Here is a 21,447-nt window from a genome sequence, read left to right on the forward strand (position 1 = left end):
ACCTCGCCTCAGTTGGCGTTTCTGTGGGGAGTTTGCATGTTCTCCCTGCATTCGCTTTTCCTCCGAGTGCTCCGGTTTCCCCCACAGTCCAAAGAAATGCAGTACAGGTGAATTGGGTAGGCTAAATTGTCCGTAATGTATGAGTGTGTGTGTGGATGTTTCCCAGAGATGGGTTGCGGATGGAAGGGCATCCGCTGTGTAAAAACGTGCTGGATAAGTTGGATGTTCATTCCGCTGTGGTGACCCCGGATTAATAAAGGGACTAAGCTGACAAGAAAATAAATGAATGAATGAATGAAAAAAAACAATTAAAGTACAAAGGTGCATGTTAGAAATTTTGGGTCCCATTGCTGGAATTGCTTAGGACCCAAAAAAAAAATCCTTAAATCCACCCCTGCTGGGAAACTCCCATACACACTCAAACACACACACACAATTATACACTGCGGCCAGTTCTATTATCCAATTCACCTACAAGCGCATGTCTTTAGACTGTGGGGGAAACCGGAGCACCTGGAGGAAACCCACACGAACACGAGGAGCACATGCAAACTCCATACAGAAATGACAGCTGACTCAGTTGGGACTTGTCCAACGACCTTCTTGCATTTGAGGTGACAGTGCTAAACCACTGAGCCACTGTGCTGCCTTCTTTTGTCTCTACTGAACGTGTAATTTACAATACAAACATAGAATGAGCTCCCGTTACTATTTATTTCTAACTTTGTTCAAACAAAGTGCTAAAAATGTCAATCAATGTCACTTTTTCAACTGCAGAGTTTAATCAAAGTTCCATAATGCAATTGAAAAGAGTAAATAAAGAAGAGCTATTAATTATAGTCCACAGGGAACCGTCCATTAAAATGCAGGTATTTTATCCATGGACGCAATTTGCATACTCCATAAATAATATAAATAGTAGGCCATTCCAAACCCAAAGGCATTACCGCTGCAGTATCTACTTAATATTCCAATTTGAGCAAAGTCCAACCTTCACCTCTGAGGGCAAAACACGCAATAAAAGCCTCTAAAATGGGTTTCAAGGCAGCTAGAGTGCAATAAAGCTGTGTGTTGGCAGTGTGTAGGTGGCAATCTGTTTTACGGTTTTGGCTGGCAGTTGAATTACTTGTGGTGGTGGCGTGGGATTGCACCGCACCAGGAGCTCAGTAAACTGCAGTGATTGCTCTGGGACAAAGCTGCACTGTGCAACCCTCTCCTCCCACTTTTCCATCTCTCTCTTCTGGCTCTTTAGCACTCTCTTTCCTCCGTGTGCAGTGTGGGCCAGCCAGGCTGCCATTGTCCAGGATATCCCTTGGCTGTTAATGGCTTCCTGGATACATAGAGAGGCCACAGAGAGGCCCCGGGCCGTGTTTGATATCAGTTCAAAACGCACGCATGCAGGCACTGGTTCAAGCCTATAGAAATTTGCAGTGCCTCATCATGCTGGCATGAAAGAAGCTATTCATGCCCAAAGGCTTTTTTTATGTATATCCACCTGTGACTGGAACATTTGGAACATATCCGGATGATAAAAACATATGAATGCGGTTTACTGTGACCGTTTATGTGCTAAGTTTTGAGCCTGTGAAGTTTGGCCTAAAATCATCATGATTTAGATGTCAGTGAATATGGTTGTAGAATTATGGTACAGAATGATGAGATTTATTAAGAAACACAAGTTTTAATTTTCTATCTTATACTGTAGAAAGTAATTTTTTTTATTTATGTTGTGGCTAATGTTAGATTTAACTATATGTTACAGTTTTTCTCAGTCGCTTTGGTGCGTTTCTCACAACACCAGTGCATTTCTGCACAACAGTTTCTCAAAACAATTAGTGCAAACTGCAAAACCTAGCTGATAACCTGCAAAAGCGCATCACTTGCTCAAAATGGATAGTTCATTCCTCAAAACCAAGTATTGATGTCAATCAAAGTGTCAGTATCATCAAAATGAAAAGTCTTGACACCATTGTTTATGAACAAGATAGTCAAATGGTCACAAAATGGTCACAAGTCACATTTTTTCAATGCAAAAAAGTCAGATTTTGGTGACACTTCCTAAAAAAAATCTAAAGATAGTACTATATACTATTAGTACAGCCAATTGAAAACTACAGTAAAGTTAGACATCACTGCATTTAGTGAGGTATCTGAGTACAAGACACTGAATATGTATGTTTCACATTTTTTCTGCATTTGCTCTTTACTATTTGAATTTTTTCACAGCATTGTGCAGAAGAATAAATACACCCTTATTTACAACAAACATAAACTTACTTTGGGTTGAACTGTGCACAACTGTAAACAATATTGCAGAACATATTGGAACTGAACCAACATACATACACAGGTCTGTAAATCATTCATGAAACTGAAGACATTTTCAGTAAAATAAAGATTTAAACATTTTTTATAAAATTAGCTTGCAAGATTTTGACAACTAGTTCACCATTTTTGTATGTAATGACTCAAGTAATGAAATGAGGACTATTAGTTTTATTTGCAATGACTATTCAGCATTTACAAGTTTAGTTAATTTTGACTGACATGACATAAGCAAATGATAATGTTATAAATAGCAGAGAGTTGTATGAAAGCAATTGATGCATGTCCGAAAGCATTTGCAATTTGCTGAAAGGAATGAGAAACTGCTACTAGGATGTGCACAAATGACTAATTGTTTTGAGAAATGTTGTGCAAATGTAAATAGTGTTGTGAGAAATGCACCAAAGCGACTGAGAAAAACTGTAATATAGTTAATATGTTATATTTCAACTATAAATGTAAGTCTAAATAAATGTAAATAAAAAAGAATTTAAGTTTTACAACACTGTTGGAGCTGTTGGAGCAGAAATTGAGACTCATCAGATCAGGCAACATTTTTCCAATCTATAATTGTGCAATTTTGGTGAGCCTGTGCAAATTGTAGCCTCAGTTTCCTGTTCTCAGCTGGCAGGAGTGGCACCCGGTGTGGTCTTCTGCTACTGTAGCTCATCTGGCTCAAGGTTGGATGTGTGGTGCGTTCAGAGATGCTCTTCTGTATACCTCGGCTGTAACGAGTGGTTATTTGAGTTGCTGTTGCCTTTCTATCAGCTCAAACCAGGCCAGCCCATCTGGCACTAAAAACCATGCCATAATCAAAGTCACTTTAATCAACTTTCTTCCCCATTCTGATGCTTGGTTTGAACTGCAGAAGATCATCTTGACTATTTCTGCATGGCTAAATGCATTGAGTTGCCATGTGATTGGCTAATTAGATATTTGCGTCAAGGAGCAGTTGGATTTTTTTAGTATTGGGTTGCGGCTGGAAGGGCATCCGCTGCATAAAACATACACTGGATAAGTTGGCGGTTCACTCCCCTGTGGCGACCCCTGATTAATAAAGGGTAAAGTCTAGATCAGATACGCGGCCGGCCGGAAGAACGATATGTACATCAATTATAGCAGCATTTTTTTAATGAAACTGTATAACAATAATATTTTTACAGTACTGTGACGGTTGAGTTTAGGATTGGGGTGGGGGTAGGCTATATAAAAAAAATATTGGGTAACCTAATAGATAGCATAAATAATACTCTGTACAACTACTGTTTTTACATTACTGTGACGGTTGGGTTTAGGGTTGGGGGTAGATGTTAATAAAATACAATAAATGGGAAATTGAATAAATAATTCTTGTCAACTTCCGGCCGCAACCATATCTGATCTAGCAACAACCTTAATAAAGGGATTAAGGGGAAAAAAGAAGATGAATGAATGAATTAGCAGTTGGACAGGTGTACCTAATAAAGTGACTGGTTAGTGTTTTTATTACTTTAAATTAACCCAAAATATAAACATTTCAATGCTGTGTCAAAATTTTTAAATTATGAAATTATATTGTACAGCATGAAAATTAGTTCAAATTGAGAATTTTGTAAAAAAAAAAAAAAAAAAATCTAAATTGTCCAAAATTAGTTTTTAAAGTTATATTTTAAATTCGCAATATTCAAATTAATTTAAATAAATATCTATATAAATTAAAAATAAAACAAAAAACTAAAATCAATTAAAAATAGTTAATGAATGAATACTGCTTTTAGTCGATGTTCCAATTTTCCAATTAGGTATTATAACATTATAATGTACAGTATGAAAAAGATCTAATAATTTAGAATTTTGTAACAAAAAAAAGATCAAAATTAGTTATTATATATATAATTTCTTATTTAAATTCTACAAAAAAACAAAAAACAAAAAAAAAAACAGACAGCTGGTTATCATTTACTTGTTATAATATTAAAATCATATTATAATTATACAGTCATTCTAAAATTCCTCAGTGAAGTCAAACTGTAACTGTTAATGTACTACTGTATTTTGCATTCATAATTTTGAATGTGTGTATGACTATTAAAAAAAACACATGAGCACAAAAATCCAGAGTTGTTAGCTACACATATTTATTACAGGAAAGTCACACAGGTTAGTGAGGGACAGGCACAGTACCACATCATCTCTTCCAGTACTATCTATTCCCCTAATCTTATCTGATTTGCCAGTGCAAAATCCCTATTGCCATAAAAAAACTGGTTTTCCAAAACACTCCTCAAGTACAGATAACTGTAAGAGAGAGAGAGAGATGATTTGAACATAAAGGGCAAACATATGCACATTTTCTCTATTAACAAACCTAATAGTGCCTTCTCTACAATTAAATTAGTGCAGCTCTGAGAGATTGTCTATCTAGATTGTCTCCATAAAGATCCATTTCTGCAAACAGCAAATTCATTACAACTAAAAAAAAACACACTGCAGGTCACTGAACGTATAATCTTTATAAAAATAAAGTACTCATCGAGTTCAGCTGAGGAATACATAGGTTGCATAGATTTCACATATATTTGTGAAGGGAAATTTCCAAAACATCAATGTCATTGCATAGGTTTTTCCAACAGATTTCAAAACATTCAAAGTCATTCCCGGAGTTAAGAGGCTAATTTTTGTTGCCTGTGGACTAATTGTTCCTGAACCATCTTTATTGTTATAAAATGAGCATCTGGTTTGAGTTTAAGATCAATTCAGTGATGCATTTGGCTTCAAATGACCTCTCTCTCTCTCTGCCTGGTTCTCATTTCATATAATGCGCCCTCTAGTGCTCACATTTGTTTTTTAACCAAACAAGTATTCATTCAATCATTTTCCTTCAGCTTAGCCTCTCATTTTTCAGGGGTCACCACAGCGGAATGAACCACGACAATAGAAGTATGTACCCTTCAAAAGGAATAACTTTCAGTTTATTATGGTTTTTCATGAACAAATCATAGATGTGACCTCTAGAGGGCGCAGTATTTAAAATGTGACATTTTGTATAATTTCTCCACTGAGGGTGTGCTTACAGGACACTGTTTTCAACCAAAAACTGAAGGGTTATTGCATTTTGGATGGTTTAAAACAAGTGTTAAGTTAACTTTAAACAACAGGAGTGTTTTAAGGGTGTGAAAATGCAAACAATCAAAAATGTGCGCAGTCGCATAGTGTTTATTTACAAAGCGACATCGCCAACTACTGGCCTGGCATGTACTGTTCAATGCGCAGTTTTTAGTTGTTTTTGCAGATCCACATGAAAGGGAATCATTTTGACAACACTGTTGTCTGTATGGCAATTTTTTTTTTTAAAAATCCCAATTTTTAGTACATCACTGTCAAGTAAACGTACACTGTAAAAACTATTTGTTAATTAACAGTTTCTGTATTTTGCGATTCAGTTTTCAGTTTATTTACGGTTGTGAATTGCATTATGGGACCTTGATCTGCTCTGGCGACTTTTGATGTTAAAAATTCAGCTTTACAGTTTAACAAAGTGACTTTTATTGACATTTTAGGAGTTTAAAAAAATAAATTAACACTGTAAAACCCAACAGTCACTTTAGCAAGTGAAACGAGTGTAGGTAACTCAAAATTGACTAAAAGTTAATTCTACTCATTTGAACTCAGTGTTGGAGCTAATGAGTTAATTAAACACCTCATTACTTCTGTTTAAATGGAATAAGTTCACAGTACTCATATAGATTAGTTTTTTTAAAGGTCTGTAGCATTTTGAGCGTTTGAGTTCTCTTCATTTATTGGGTTAAACTGTGCTCAAACTGCTTTGTTTACTCAAATGGATTAAGTTCACAGTACTCATCTGCATTAGTTTTTAAACTTAAATAGTTTGTCGCAATCGGTTTCTTAAATGGTTTGAGTTACCTTGACTTTTTGGGTTTTACAGCGTATAAGAAATAATATATAGAGAAATAAGTCTGTAATATAACAGAAAATGTACTGGCAGTTTATTACAAGGGTTTTGTACCGTAATATACAACATAAACCCAGACAATATATCACTTTAAAGTATTAAAATATTTTTAAAAATCACTTTTTTCTTACATTTTAAGGTTAAAAGCTGTTAGAAGAACATTCAAGGTCCCATAATGTAATTCAAAAACATAAATAAAAGGGGAAAAATTCAAAATAAAAACATGAATCACAAAATATGGAAGATATTTTTTACAGTGTACCCTGAGCGACAAAAGGACTAAATCAGTTGGGTGAAAATTGGACCATTTCCAAAACTCATCACCTGCTGAGTTAGTAGAGTGGATCTGTATTCGTGTCTTCCCTTTGTACAAGTCTGTTTCTGTGCATCTGTTCAAAATAGTCTGATGTTACAGAAAGAAGTCATTTCTAAAAGCGTTCGTGTTGAGTTCAGAAGGCCCCTATTTCCATGCTCCAGGGCCTGTAGGGCTTCCCTAGGCTGCTGGAGGGCGTTGCGGGGCCCAGTGAGCTTGGGGACAGCAGAGGAAAAGCACTCAGTGGGAAGGGAAACGCTGACAGGCTTGAAAGTGACGTCAGGAGGGGCGGAGAAAGCTTAGATGCAGTAGGTGGAGTGAGGCCTGGGGGAAGGGAGGTACTGGGTGGCACCCTTAACGGTCCCGTCTGCCCTGCCTCGCTGATCACCGTCCCGCTCAACCTGGGCTCTGTTGACGGGGCGGAAGGAGACGAGGAGGAGGGCGATGATGAGTTTGAGGATGGAGGACTGCTGGTACTGCGTGCCAGTGGCGCCCCCTGCTGCTGCTGCTGCTGTTGCAGGAGGAGGTGGTGGGCCAGGTGACTGGGAGGCGTTCCAAATGCAGAACCCCATGCCAAGTGGCCCAAACCCGAGTGAGCTTCTCTCTGAGAGGCGTAGCTATTGAGATGTGAAACCAGACGGATGCGGAGGGGATCGGTGTTGTCCAGGCCCTCGATGATACTGAGGTAACGTGCAGTCTCTGCTAGACATTCGCGGAAACCCAGTCCTCGGTAATCCATGGCCAGAGCGTGAGCATCAAAGTAACCTGTGCGACAGAGAAAGACAGCGTTGAGTGATCTGATCTGATTATCATTACAGGAAACACAAACTGCAGTTGGTAGATCACAGTGGGAGTGGCTGAGGGCGAAACAGAAATGTCACTAGATAAACAGCAGAGATTATAAAGCACTTTACACATCTAGTTTGTCCTGTTTGAGTCGTGCAGGAGCTAGTAATTATTTTCACTGTGGGAATTTCCTTGAGCAGATTCCCAAACTTTGGATGATCTAGTAATGCAAAGGTAAATACTACAATGAATGGTGAAGTTTGTCGAATTGGTAAGACTTTATAATAACTTTCAGCATTCATGGATGATTAGAAAATATTCTTATGCATTAAAGAGTTTAGTATTGAATGTTTTTAAACATCTAAAAAGCATATTCTGATTTTATTTGTAATATAAATACAATCAAATATTAAAACACATTATGAAGTATATATATATATATATATATATATATATATATATATATATAGTGGTAAAACCTTACCTTTTCCTCCTGCAGCATGAAGCATCTTTAAATGATCTACGGTCATCTGCAGAATTTCTGCTTTTTCTAGTTTAGCTGAGCCCTGAGGACAAGAATAAATGTGTTAAGTGGTTAAAAGACTATAAATGTACTCTCAGTGACTACAACACATATCCTCATTTTGGTTTCATATATTTTGTTAAACATTTATAATGAACAATTTTCTAATTCAAAATGTCAAATAATAAGTGGTGGACTGGTCAAATAAATAAGTATTTATTAATTTGTCTACTTGTAAACTCTCTTAAGAAATTGTAACTTTTGCTTCACTGTCTTTTTTCAATAGAAATGATAATAGGCTACAGGATTAAACCAAATTACTCGTGCTCACTGATTTGTTTTGCGATGTGAGTCAGGTGCACTGACAGTCACTCACCTGTTTCTCAAAGGCGCTGGGCACCAGCCTGCGCAGCTCAGATAAACTGTTATTTATCCGGTCCCTCCGGCGCTTCTCGATGATCTGTCCAGATAGATCGCGAAATCATTATTAACGCTCACTTGAGGACATTAAAGTCGTTTAATCGACGTTACAAATGTAAGGCTTCGCAAAGAAAAAAATGTCTTACCCCTCTGCGACGTTTTCTTGCTTGTACTTGAGAGGTTGTGGATGGAGACATTGACCCGAGTGGAGAATTCGCACCGCTTTAAAAACAAAACAGCAATACGATTAATACAAACGCAGAACGGGTTTATGAAGTGCAAATTGTAAACAACAACGTTGTTGATCCTGGAACAACATACAAATCAACAAATTTAGAGCAAGTTTACACTTTCTGTTATGGGTTTAGGATTGTAATCATGGTTATGCTTTTTAACTCATTATTTTCAGCTGGTTTTTGTGGAAAAAAAATAAAAGATTGATTTAGGTTTAGAGGTTGGGATTAAGTTTTTATTTTCAGAAAGCAATAATGTTCCAGGATAAACAATATCTGAAAAACATTTAATTTTAACCAGCATAAACCAAACGATTTCTAGTCAATATATCTGCTTCTGCCGGCAGACACGAATTACAGTTATTAACCTGAATTTTGGGCAGGACACAAATTAATTATCGTCCGTTGTTTATCTTTAAACTTTAGTTTTTTTTTCAGAAATAAGCAAGTAGATGACTCAAAATAAATAATTGACATCTGACTTACGCATTTTCATCCGCACTCTCCTTCTCCACTTCGATATTCTCATCGAGCTCACTGTCCGACGAGCTGAAATCGTGATTTCTCTTCATTTTTCGACAGTTTAGCAGCGCGTATCCTCAGCGTGCGTCAGGTGAGACAAACGTTCATCCGTATGAACCGACTAGCTTTCCCACGGTATCATTTCAACTCCACAGCTCGCCAAGAGAGGCGTGTCTGAGCGTGCTGATAGCCAATCAGCGAGCACATCTGCGTGTGAGTGACACGTAGGCTGTTTACACCTCCTTTTTGCCCCGCCTCCCTTCTGAACACGCTCAACAAACGACCAATCGCGTGCGCGTCCGTGAGTGAGCAGCTCCGCCCGCGGGTTCCGCCGGTGCTCGTGTTGTCTCGCCCGGCTGAAAGGAGTGGCTGGCCGGCTGTCAGCACGCGCTGGCCGTGGGAAAGTTTCTTAGCTGAACGCTGATAACCAATGAGGGGCGACGGCCGTCTCCGGCGCTGGAATGAATGGGGCAATTGGTTGGGGCGACGGGCGGTCTGCGAGTGAGCGTGTGAACCTGTAATCTAATACTAACTCATCCGAAGGAGTGCAGTGTGTACGAGGAAGCCACCAACTCTAAATGCACTCCGCGAGGCTCAAACATGCACCTTCTTTGACGGCGTTCCAAAAGGTGCTTTACAATTTAAAGTGAACAGTCAATTTAAATGCATCAAAGGACACGGCGACGAATCAAGGAGTTTCCACTTGCTTATTATAAGCTCGTCAGGAATATTATATATTTTTAAACTTTTTTAATCATTGTACACATGCATGCATTACTTACAACAGTTTGCACTGAAGCATAGGGAAAAAACTGTAAAATTAATATACATATAACTAATACTTAATTCAAAAGCTAATAGCTTAGGCTGTATTTCATCTGCTATTTTTTTCCAGGTGTTCAGTTATACATTTGTTATATTGTGTTTATATAAGTACAAACTTATTAAATGCATATTGAACTAGACATTTCAACCCATTAAAAGTTACATTCTAATGTTAAACACATCACATTAGTGTTTAAAATGTAAAACATTTAAATTCTAAAACTTTTAAAAACTTAATCAAAAGTGATACAGTTGTATAATATTGATTAAAAAGTATATAGCTCAAAAATAAGACATCCAATAGCATTCAATTTAATTAACAAAATCATTTTTATCCTCATGGTATATTAAATACAAATGAGGTGTTGACTTTTTAAATAATTCTTATTGTTTAGGGGTTGTCACCTTAATTGGACTGAACAGTGGAGAGTGTCGAAAGAAATGTGGGGAAGCAGAGAGAAGTGGATGGTCTGCAAAGGACTTTGAGGCAAGAATCAAACTCGGGTTGCCATGAGCACCACAATGCTATATGTTGACACACTTAACCACTAGGCTATTGGCTCCAACAAAGTGTTGGCTTAAATGTTTTAAACAATATTTGTGAAAAATATGATTGAAGTATGATTATTCATGACAAAGCTATATTTGTATAAAAATTAACTTTATAAATTTTTTCTCATCTGCACTCACTGAAACAAAATAGTCGATCATTCTAAATATTGGGATGCAGTGGCGCAGTGGGTAGTGCTGTCGCCTCACAGCAAGAAGGTCACTGATTTGACCCTCGGCTGGGTCAGTTGGCATTTCTGTGTGGCGTTTGCATGTTCTCCTCGTGTTCGCGTGGGTTTGGTATAGGCATGTGGTATAGGTGAACGGGGTATGCTAAAATTGCACATAGTGTGAGTGTGTATGGATGTTTCCCAGTGATGGGTTGCAGCTGGAAGGGCATCCGCTGCGTAAAACATGTGCTGGATAAATTGGCGGTTCATTTCACTGTGACGACCTCAGATTAATAAAGGGACTAAGCCAAAAAGAAAATGAATGAATTCTAAATGTCATTATATCTTAAATGATTAAACATCAAGCTATCAACTAAATTCATCAAATGATGTGTGTTCTAGATGCCACTTTTAAATTAAAGCAGAATAATACATAACCATTCAATTTAAATGTAATAGACTATGCAATAAAATACTTTAAAATTCAGTTCACATCCCTTAGGAACTGTAAGTGATCATCTGTAAGCTACGATATAATATACAGGGAAGCAAACATACTGAGCGCTGCTGCCTTAGACTGTATGATTGAGAAGATCTCTTAATCAATCGAGCCCAGTTCTGGTGTGTGCTGTTGACCGATACGCCGCAGCTGGATCCTTATCAGTCCGCGCACATCATGCTTAATTGTCATCGGTTCTGCATACATGAATGAGAGGAAGCTCTTTGGCTGATTTCATGTTGTTATTGCTACCAGCTTCGGCCGGACGGCATGGATGAACTTCCTTCAGAGGGGTGGCAGCAGGGTGGACCATGGGCCGTCACATTTGTACGTGTATGTGTGTTTTCTATGTGCTCGGGGATGGGGGGGGTGGCTCTTTTTTTGTCGCTGTAACTCAAGTTCGCAGAGGTTTCCCACGCTGTTATTTTCTACTGACGTTCTTCTTTGTTCTTGTGTCTCATCACATGTTGTGATTAGTGCTCCCTTTTGAAGGTGTGGGCCCACAACACAACAGTATTTCCCCCCACAAAGCATGCCAGAGCCTCTTCTCATTCCAAGCTTGAGGTTTTTGCTCCTCCGAGTGGGTCTCCATGTCGCCATGTTTTCATTTCAGTCTCTTTATGTCCATGCCAAGAAGCTAGTCTACCCACAAGGAGGGCAGACGATGGTTTAAAACGGACACGCTGCTTTCTTTGGAGTTATGTCTCTGTCTGAAGCCCATTTGGATGAGCTCATTTATCAGGCATCGATATTTCTCCTGCATCGCAAAACAAGCTTGTATTTCTTCTTGCAGATAAGTCAGTGCGTTCGAGTGCAACTGTTCACATCACTGCAGACTGTCTGCCTCACGCTGGGCTGTGGCGTCATGTGTTCTGCACAGACAGATGTTCAGCTCCCTGAAACAATGTGTGAAACAATCCTGCACTCCTCAGGAGGAGCAACAGGGCGACATGTTATTGTTTATAAATAGCAATGCATTGAGTCCACACAGGAGAGGAAGAGTGGCTTTGTTTCTCTCACTGAGAGAGGAAGCGCAGCTTAATTCTCTGAGATACATGTGACACCTTGCATTGTGTCATTTGTGGAAGTGTATCTGCGTGTATATGTACACACACACCAAGACAGATTATATTCTCATCCGAGTGGCAAAGATGCTTTGAAGTCATCTCGAACTTTGATCCCTGAGCATTGGGTGAACTTTCCATACATCATCATGCATCTGTGTGAAGCATAGTGCAACTTTTTGTTTGGTTTTGCAGAGGTGGAAGTGCTGCAATGATGATCTGTAGGATGCCGCCTCCCATATTTGTGTCCTTTTCTCCAATGGCCTTGCTGCGTTATCTCAGATACACCCTTAGACAGTGTCAGTATCTGTGTATTCAGAGCTTACTAAAAATAAAGATGTATATGTGGGTTTTTACTATGATATCAGAACAAACTATTTTTGCCTTCCCTAAAAACATTTCACAAAAAAAGGTTCTTTTATTGCATTGCTGCAAAAACACACGTCTCAAATCTTTTTTTTTTTAGATTATAAATCCTTAAGTGGACTGATTTTCCACCATGCCATTAAATATCCTTTATTTATAAAGAGTCAACTTTTATATTTCTGTAAAAAGCAAATAGTTGACTAAAAAAGTGAATCAACCCATTGTTTTTGAAGCAGTTAGTAGACTTCAAATAAAAAAAGTGAGTAAACGCCTTGCCTTAAAATGATTAAAGTTCATGTATAATCAAACTCTACATGCATTATCCTAGTGTATATCGTTAGTTAAAGCCTGGCTAACACTTGCGAGTTTTAATAATCCTAAATAATTTTTGTATGTCAGACTGCACGAACATGACTCTCATGTCACACCTTAAGATCTCAGCGATCAGTATGTCACGACAATGAAGACACACCACTGAAGAAAACTCACTTGAAGTTTGTGGTCATCCATGAAATTTTCTAAAATAATTCCTTACAGCAAACCTAAACAATCTCAAGCTGCAATTTTGCGCACAGTGTGCCTCAATAAAAACCAAGAAACAAACAGTTTCGATATTTTCCTGCAGCGTTTTAAAGATGTCATATGGATTTTGTTTGCACAGATTTGTTGCACATATTGGTTCTTGGATTGACGCTCATTACTGAAAAGGGACTGACATTTTTCGGATAGTGCCAGAACTTCATCGGAGGTAAAAATCTGATCACAACGGCCGCCATTAAGCAACTGTCTATGAACACGTCAAACATCCAATATTAGCTTAGGATTTCAGGAATCTCTTAAGATTTCCCAAATTTGTCTTAGACAACCAAATCATGACTAAAAATCACACGGTGTGAGCAGGGCTTTAAGGTGAACAATAAATCTGTGCAAGTTAATTCACTGTTTTTTTTTTCGTAATCTTCAAAGTTTGACTATTTGGTGGGTCCTTCTCTGTTGACGTCATTTTAACCCTTTGAGGACAATATTCATAACCACACCCTTCTTACTATTAGTTTGCTACAAGGGAATGATGCGTAAAAAAAGCCCCACCTACTACTTAATAGTTAGTTTCAGTTGGAAGTACATCCACATACTGAAATAAAAGTCTCAGCAACTTCTAATTCACACAGTCTTTAAGTAAATGTGTTTAATTATAAAACTGTATTTAAATCAACTTAACAGTTCCAAGTCACAATAGCCTGACTCACTTTTTTTAAGTGAAGTCAACTTGTTGCTTTTAAGGCATCAGCTTTAACTTACCTTTTTAAATGATGTAACTAATTACTTTTTACAGTGGATTTGTGCGCATGCGGCTATTATTTAAAAGTCCACAGCATAATTAAAGATGTAAGTGCAGAAAGTAATTAAATGAAGGTAGAAGCAGCATGAGTACAATGCAAAAACATACATTTACACAATAAGTACATTGTAACAAATGATTGATTTCTGTGTAAGTACATATTAGTTAAGGCCACTTCATATAAAGTGGGACCAAAACGTCTGTCAGGTTCTTTGCAAAGAACTTTTTTGTTTGTCTACAATTGCTGTGACTTTTCAAACACCCATCTTTGTAACACTTTGTGAAAATACTTTAGATTTGGCAAAAAAAAAAAAAGTTGAGTTAATAAATCATTTATTAATATACTAAGTAACTATAACTTAGAGGCGGTGTGGTGGCTTAGCGGTTAGTACTTCCAGTTGGCATTACTTTGTGGAGTTTGCATCTTCTCCCTGTGTTTGCGTGGGTTTACCAAATTTACCCACAAGCAACTAAATGAGTAAGAAACAGACGTCTTTGGAAAGTTTTTTGCTAATGCCGAGTTCAGACTGCATGATTTTCAAAGTAGTCGTGTCACAGATGTTTTCACACAGCATGACTATCTGGGCTTGCGTTTCGTCGCTGATTTGTTTACACTGCAAGATTGATCTGTGACAAGGACTTTCACATTGCATGACTTTACTATAGGAAGAATCGCCGACAAGTTCGTTCAAACTACGTCTCACAGCCAAAAACACGTAGTATGTCTTTTGTTATTAACTACATAATGAGAAAGAAGCCTTTAATGGGGTAGAAAATGTCAATATTTGCTTACCTAGGTTTAAAGGGAATTAGCCATTTCTCCTTAACGTTGATAATAAACTAATTTCTTTCTGTATGAAACGTCAAACAGACACGGGTGCTCCTGAGTCCTGTCAAACCTGCACAAGTTTTTCCTCCATTTCGTGGGTCCAAATAAACCGAAAAAGAGCACTTTTACCTTCTCCCCCAGCCTCCCGCTGGCCTGCAGCAGGTATACACACACGCATACACAAGTAAATGCCGCTCTCTCATTGGCTGTAGGCGATCGCCAATGTTATTTTCAGTCAAAACTCAATTCACACGGTATGATTTGAATCGCCGACAGCTCCAGATATTTAGCACGCCAAATATCTTGCAGGCATCGGCGACTCATCGGTGATTCTCTCAGATCGCGTCTTTGATAGTTCATACTGTGTGACTGTCACTCACATGCACGAGCAGCGATTTGCCTGTGATTTCAGGCATTTGTCGGCGATTTCTCAAAACCTGTCGGCGAGCCAAAATCGGGGCTAAAAACACGCAGTCTGAACTAGGCATAAGGGGAAAAGGCCCAGTGAAGGACCCACGAACTGCTAGGAATAGATTCGCAACCCATTTGTCAACAAATCAGGTGAATCCAGCATGTCTGTGCAAGAAGATCAATTACAGGAGATCGCAAATGACGTTCACATTTCGTGTCTTTTCTAGAGTTCGCACAAGTTTGTTATTTACAATGGAGGTGTGCGGCTTGCATGCGCAAGCAGCAGGAAGCACTTGTGCCTTCAAGACACACTCAGTTGAATGAATGCCGAGAGCCCACCTTGAGTCATGTGACAAGAACTGACCGATCAGCTTCAGCTTGTATGGAATATACACATTTCGGTTGACTAATTATCTCAGACAAACACACAACACCCAAACACTGCAGTGCTTTGTAATTTTCTCCATAAATCAAACTTGTATCAGAGCTACAGCAATGTTTTGTCAGATTGTCAAATTGAGAAAATGGTTGATGAATGCTTTGCATCCTACGGACCACCAATTTTTCAGAACACTTTTCTTTGGCAGATCCATTGGGATCTATAGGTTTCCGTCATTGCTATACATTTGATGACTCTCAATGTGAAAGAGCCTGAGTATTCAACATCAAGCAGTTTCACCTTTATTGTCCTCCCACAGAATTGAAACAAAGACTCTTTGATGGCTTCTGTGTTTTGCTAGGCTGAGACTTTGAGTTATAAACGGCTGTTCAATCTTGAAAGAATGGCTTTTATTGAACTATGGCATTTTTAGGTGTGTGGTGAAAGATTTTTGAGGGATTCTTTGGTATGAGTTTGGCTGGAGTTGGTACAAGACGCAGTTGTTGGTAATTAGCTGTTTTAAGTGGTGGAGTGACTCGAGGTGGGTGGTCATCCATATGAACACATCAGCAACAGGACTTAGGGCAGGGAGGAAAAGGGTCTCTGAACTCTCATGCTTTCATCTCCTCCTGCCTGCATAGTTGGTGGTGTGTGTGGGGACTGTGTGTGTGTGTGTGTGTGTGTGTGTGTGTGTGTATGTGTGTGTCTGCAAGTTAGAAATAGAAATAGCAAAGCTTTGACAGGCGGATCGTAAAATGCACTAGAGAAAGTTTACAATATGATTCAAAGATTTGCTTTCAGCAACATAAAAAATGATTTAATTCTTTTATTTACCAAATAAAGAAAACATTGTGAAAACAAACACAAATTTTTATAATGTTATAATGCATTAAAAGGTTCAAGTCCAAGATCCAAGTCTGCTTTTGATTCATTAAAGTAAATTAAGCAAATGTACTCTTTTTTTTTTTTTTTCAAAAATATATTCACAAAATATTTAGCAGCTCAACTGTTTTTATCATTTATTATAGTAAACATCATTTCTCGAGCAGCAGACCAGCACATTATAACACATTCTGAACTAGTGATGATGCTAAAAATCCAGATTTTTTAATTGTTTATGGGGTTCCCAAATCGAGGGTTGTGAGACAATGAGAGGGGGTCACTTGGTGATTTCCCAAAATTTAATATTAAATTTGAATAAACTATTGAAATGCTCATTCAATTATCCATAACCTACAAAAGATAAAAATAGATACATTAAAAATACAACATTAAAATAAAAAAACATCAGCACTTCGAATATTTTTCCATTGGATTGCAACTCCTGGGGTTTTTATGTTAGATTAACGACACAGCAATTGTGTCAGTTTAAGTAGATTGATTTTACAGCAGCAGCAGCATAAACTTCCTGACACCTTTATGGCACTCACGTACATTAAAGATAAATACAGGCCACGACTGAACATGGAGGATGATCTCCGAATGATAGTCTCCAAAATTAAACCAAGAAAAGATTTGTGATGTAACTTAAACATTGTACCCACCAGTCTTATTAAGTGAGGTTATTAAATAATAATAACAATAATAATAATAATAATAATAATAAAATTAAATGGTTGTTAAACTGTTGCACTTTTTGTGTTGTTAATATGCTTGTGTTTATATAGACCTATTAGTGTGTGTGAGCTGTTGCTTGCAACATTTGTATGATTTTAACCACTTCCGATAATAGTGGGGGTCGCAAGTCACTTGCATTGTTATTTTGGGGGTCATGGGCTGAAAGGTTTTGGTTTACATGACTGTATTTCATTATTATTCTGTATGTTTAAAACCAGCATATTATACTATGCAGTTCACATGTCAGGTACTTGCTGTCATTTAAGTATCTCGTTCATAAAACATTATTAAAAAAATCCAGCTTTAAATCCCTGCAATGAATAACATAATTAATTAATTAATTATTAAATATAGGATTAATGAATTAAGGAATTATGTAATAATGAAATAAATTATTATTATATAATTAAATAATAATATAATAAATAAGATTAAATAATAAATTGAACTTAAAAAGAAATAAGATAAAAATGATTATTATTTAAAATATTTAATATAATATTTCACAAAATTTCCGTACTTTTATTTTGATTATTTTAAGATAGGGGGGTGACACGGTGACGCTGTGGGTAGCGCTTTCGTCTCACAGCAAGAAAGTCGCTGGTTCGAGCTTTGCATGTTCTCCCGTGTTCACGTGGGTTTCCTCCTGGTGTTCCGGTTTCTCCCCCAAGTCCAAAGACAACGGGTATAGATGAATTGGTGAAGTTAAATTGACTATAGTTAATGAGTGTGTATGGGAGTTTTTACAGTGCTGGGTTGTGGCTGGAAGGACATCCGTTGTGTAAAACATATGCTGGATAAGTTGGTGGTTCATTCCTCTGTGGCAACACCTTATTAAAAAAGGGACTAAGCCAAAAAGAAAATGAATGAATGAATGAATGAATGAAAAAAAAACAGCTTTAAATCTCTGTAATAAATAACATAAAATAAAATATATATATATAATTAATTAATATTATGTGATTAATTAATGAAGGAATAATATAATATTAATATATAAAATGAAATAATAAATTCAACTTAAAAAGAAATTAGATACAAATAAAAAATATTTAAAAGTTATTTATAATTGATTAAGATTTCACAATATATCTGTACTTTTGTTTTGATTAAATATATTGAGATATATTAAGGTAAAAAATAACACAACTTTTAAATATAACATATGCATTTTATGAATGTATAAATAAATTAATGCATGAATAGACGGATGGATGGATGGATGAATGGATCAATAAATAAAACATAGCAAAATTATTTTTATATGAATATTTTTAACAATAATAAAAATACTTTTGGACTTAAAACATCTTTCCCTCCCCTTTTTTAAAATTTAAAAAGATGAACCATTCAGGGCTTCTGAAGTATCCAACATCTTAGATTTAAACTAGTAAAATACTACAAAAAGTCAAAGACCAAATCATGTTTGCTTTTTGCAGTGATTATATAACTCTATAGTACAACTGTATACAGCAACATCAAAGTGTTTCTATCAGCTTTACTGCTCTGCATTGGCACATGAGATGAAAAAAGAAAAGAAAAAACATTTGGAAACACTACATTAGCTGTCAAGTCCCAGCAGACACACTCAGACACATGTATCCGTGCAGACACACAACACACACACACACAGCCACAATACCTTCTCACTTATGTAGTTTCTAATTTGATAAAGTCGCCAGTGATCAAAACATGCGAGTAGTTGACCTTTGGCTTGACAAAATGGCAGCATATTGGGCTTTGTGTGGGCAGCCTGGGAGAGCGTCGCCCCGTGACCTGCGTAATGCAGAGGGTCAGAGATCAGCCTGTTTGACAGCAGTGTGAGCTGGGATCTCGAGGGTCCGCCTGAGCCATGAAATCAATCTCTCAGGGCCAGCAGCAGGGCAGCAGACGCAACCGGAAAAAGCCCCATGCAGCGGGACGGCCCAACACCCGTCTCTGTCTGTCTGGAGCTACAGAGAGAGTGAAACCTGACAGGGAAAAGCATAATGGGGGGAGAAATCACAGACGAGACTGGTACAAGCAACAACACTAAGTGAAACTGCTTTTGCATTAAAGGAGTGTACTTTTAGAAATAGAGAGCAAAGAGAATTAGCCATATTACAATCAGTCATTCAATTAAAAAAGAATTATGTGAAAATTAATTAGGAAAAAAAATATTTTTATTGGTAATAATTTTCACAATTACAAATAATAATAATAATAATAATAATAATAATAATAACAATAACAATAATAATAATTCAAAAGACAATATGCTGTACATGTTTTCCAGTCAACAAAACCTGAAACATATTTTCAATATTTTCTTGTATAATAACTTTTTGATAATAACTTCTATAATAAAATATTGTTGGAAAAATGTGAAGCATATTGTCATTTGCATTGTTATTATATTAGTAAAAAAATATTTTCCCAAAATTTTTCCCCGTTTAGTTAGCATGTAATTCAAAAATAAAAAAAATTGCTCAAAAGGTTACTACTTTTTTTACTGCTTTTTTTACTGCTAATAAATTCTACAATTACTAATAATATTAATATTAATAATAATGATATTGACAAAATGCTGCACATTTTTTTCCAGTCAACAAAACCTGAAACAATATTTTTAATATTTTCTTGTATAATAACTTCATGTAAACCAGGTTATTATACAAAAATAATGAAAATATTGTTTCAGATTTTGTTGGAAAATTGTACAGCATATTGTCTTTTGCAATGGATTTATTAGTATTAGCAAAATAATTATGAAAATAATTAATAGTAAAATAAAATTTCAAAAAAATGTTTCCCTGTTTAGCTATAAAAATGAAAACAATGAAAACTGAACATAACATTAAAAAAAAAAATTACTGCGAATAATTTCCACAATTACTACTACTACTAATAATAATAATTCAAATGAGCAGTAAACAAAATCCCAAATTATTCCCCCTTTTTAGTTAGCATATCATTCAAAAACAAAAATCAAACTAAGTTTCAAGCATTTTAAAAGCATATAAAAAAAAATTTTGTTGGAATAAATGAACAGCATATTATCATTTGCATTGTTGTTATTATTATTATTATTATTATTATTATTATTATTATTATTAGCAAAACATATGAAAATTAATGGCAACAATGGAAATAAATGGTCCAAATATAAAAATAAAAACAATAAAACTGAACATAAAATATGAAAAAAGTAAATTTCTGCAAATATTAGATTGTGATGCAATGTTTAAATAAACGTAAAGAATAAATGGTTCAAAACTGATTTTTCCATTGCAGCATTCTGCAATCATATATTTGGATAGTATCCACTGAACTGTTTCGTGACCTTTTCCTCTAAACTAACATTTTAATTTATTTGAACTGAATTTATTTGATTTATTAGTGAACAAATGTATTTTTTTTTTTGTAAAACAAAACACATAAAAACACAAAAAACACACACGGTGTGATATTATTTGAACTGCCTATAATTGTTGTTAACTTCAATGTTCAAAGCAATGTTTATCGAAAACCTGTATCTATGTATATATGGACATATAAAAACAGTAATATGATGAAAACTGATGATCATTTTACAGTAATAAATAAACAAATACTTTGGATTTGGTGCAAAATATGAATTAGTTTTTGAAATGTATATTTTTATCTTTAGTCTTTTGAAATTCACCCTTTGTTTCTGGCTCTCATCTCTTTAATGTGATTGGACAGGTGTTGTGAACACACACTCTATGCTTTCTCCAGATTTCTTCAGCAGACCCCCTCACACACACACACACATACACACACCAGTCTGCTTACTTAACAGTGCGAGTGTTTAACCTGATGTGCTGGAGTCTTGTGGAGCTGTGAGTTTGATCACTGACAGCAGCTGTGAGGTCACACTTGCCTCATAAACGTCACGGGACTGTCAGGGTTCACAGACTAACTGCTTGACATCCTCTGAGATTTACCCTAGACTTCAGTTTCCATGCAGAGATCACAAGTAAAGTGATCTGACTCTCCTGATAGTGCTGTTATTGCATTTGACAGGTATAGACAGCTTTCATCTCTCAGTCTGCAACACAATACATTGCCTGGCCATTGGAAATAGCTCAAATTTAGGCATCTTTTCTTTAACTGTGTTGTTCCAGTATAAGATTCGGTTAAACCTTGACCCACGTTTACCTTTTGGTAAAGCTCGCGCTCCTTTGTTGGAGTGTGTGAGGAGTTTGAGTGATGTTAAAGCCTCTAGAGGTCGTGAAGGTACGATTTCGATAGGCTGATTAGTGTTTATGCAGTCATTAACGTGACAGGCCACCGCTCAGCTCTGACAGTCTGTTTTCGGAAGG

At 36.6% G+C, this 21,447-nt stretch overlaps 2 protein-coding genes across 2 annotated transcripts in view; one reads left to right on the top strand and one right to left on the bottom strand.

The window, feature by feature from the left end:
* LOC147832600 (uncharacterized) overlaps positions 1-21,447 on the top strand; it is a 57,553-nt gene that overhangs the window by 1,933 nt on the left and 34,173 nt on the right. Inside the window, exon 3 of the mRNA XM_087295870.1 lies at positions 10,295-10,386. Coding sequence (XP_087151996.1) covers positions 10,295-10,386 — 92 coding nt within the window. The remainder of the gene's footprint in view (positions 1-10,294; positions 10,387-21,447) is intronic.
* Positions 4,419-9,188, bottom strand: hey1 (hes-related family bHLH transcription factor with YRPW motif 1). Its single transcript, NM_212561.2, has 5 exons — positions 9,039-9,188; positions 8,466-8,541; positions 8,276-8,359; positions 7,861-7,942; positions 4,419-7,355 (listed from the first exon to the last, which is right to left on the bottom strand). The coding sequence occupies exons 1-5, from the start codon at positions 9,122-9,124 to the stop codon at positions 6,727-6,729; spliced, it is 957 nt and encodes a 318-aa protein (NP_997726.2). The 5' UTR covers positions 9,125-9,188; the 3' UTR covers positions 4,419-6,726.

Source organism: Danio rerio, chromosome 19, assembly GCF_052040795.2.
Source record: "Danio rerio strain M-AB ecotype USA chromosome 19, GRCz13ab, whole genome shotgun sequence".
NCBI lineage: Eukaryota > Metazoa > Chordata > Actinopteri > Cypriniformes > Danionidae > Danio > Danio rerio.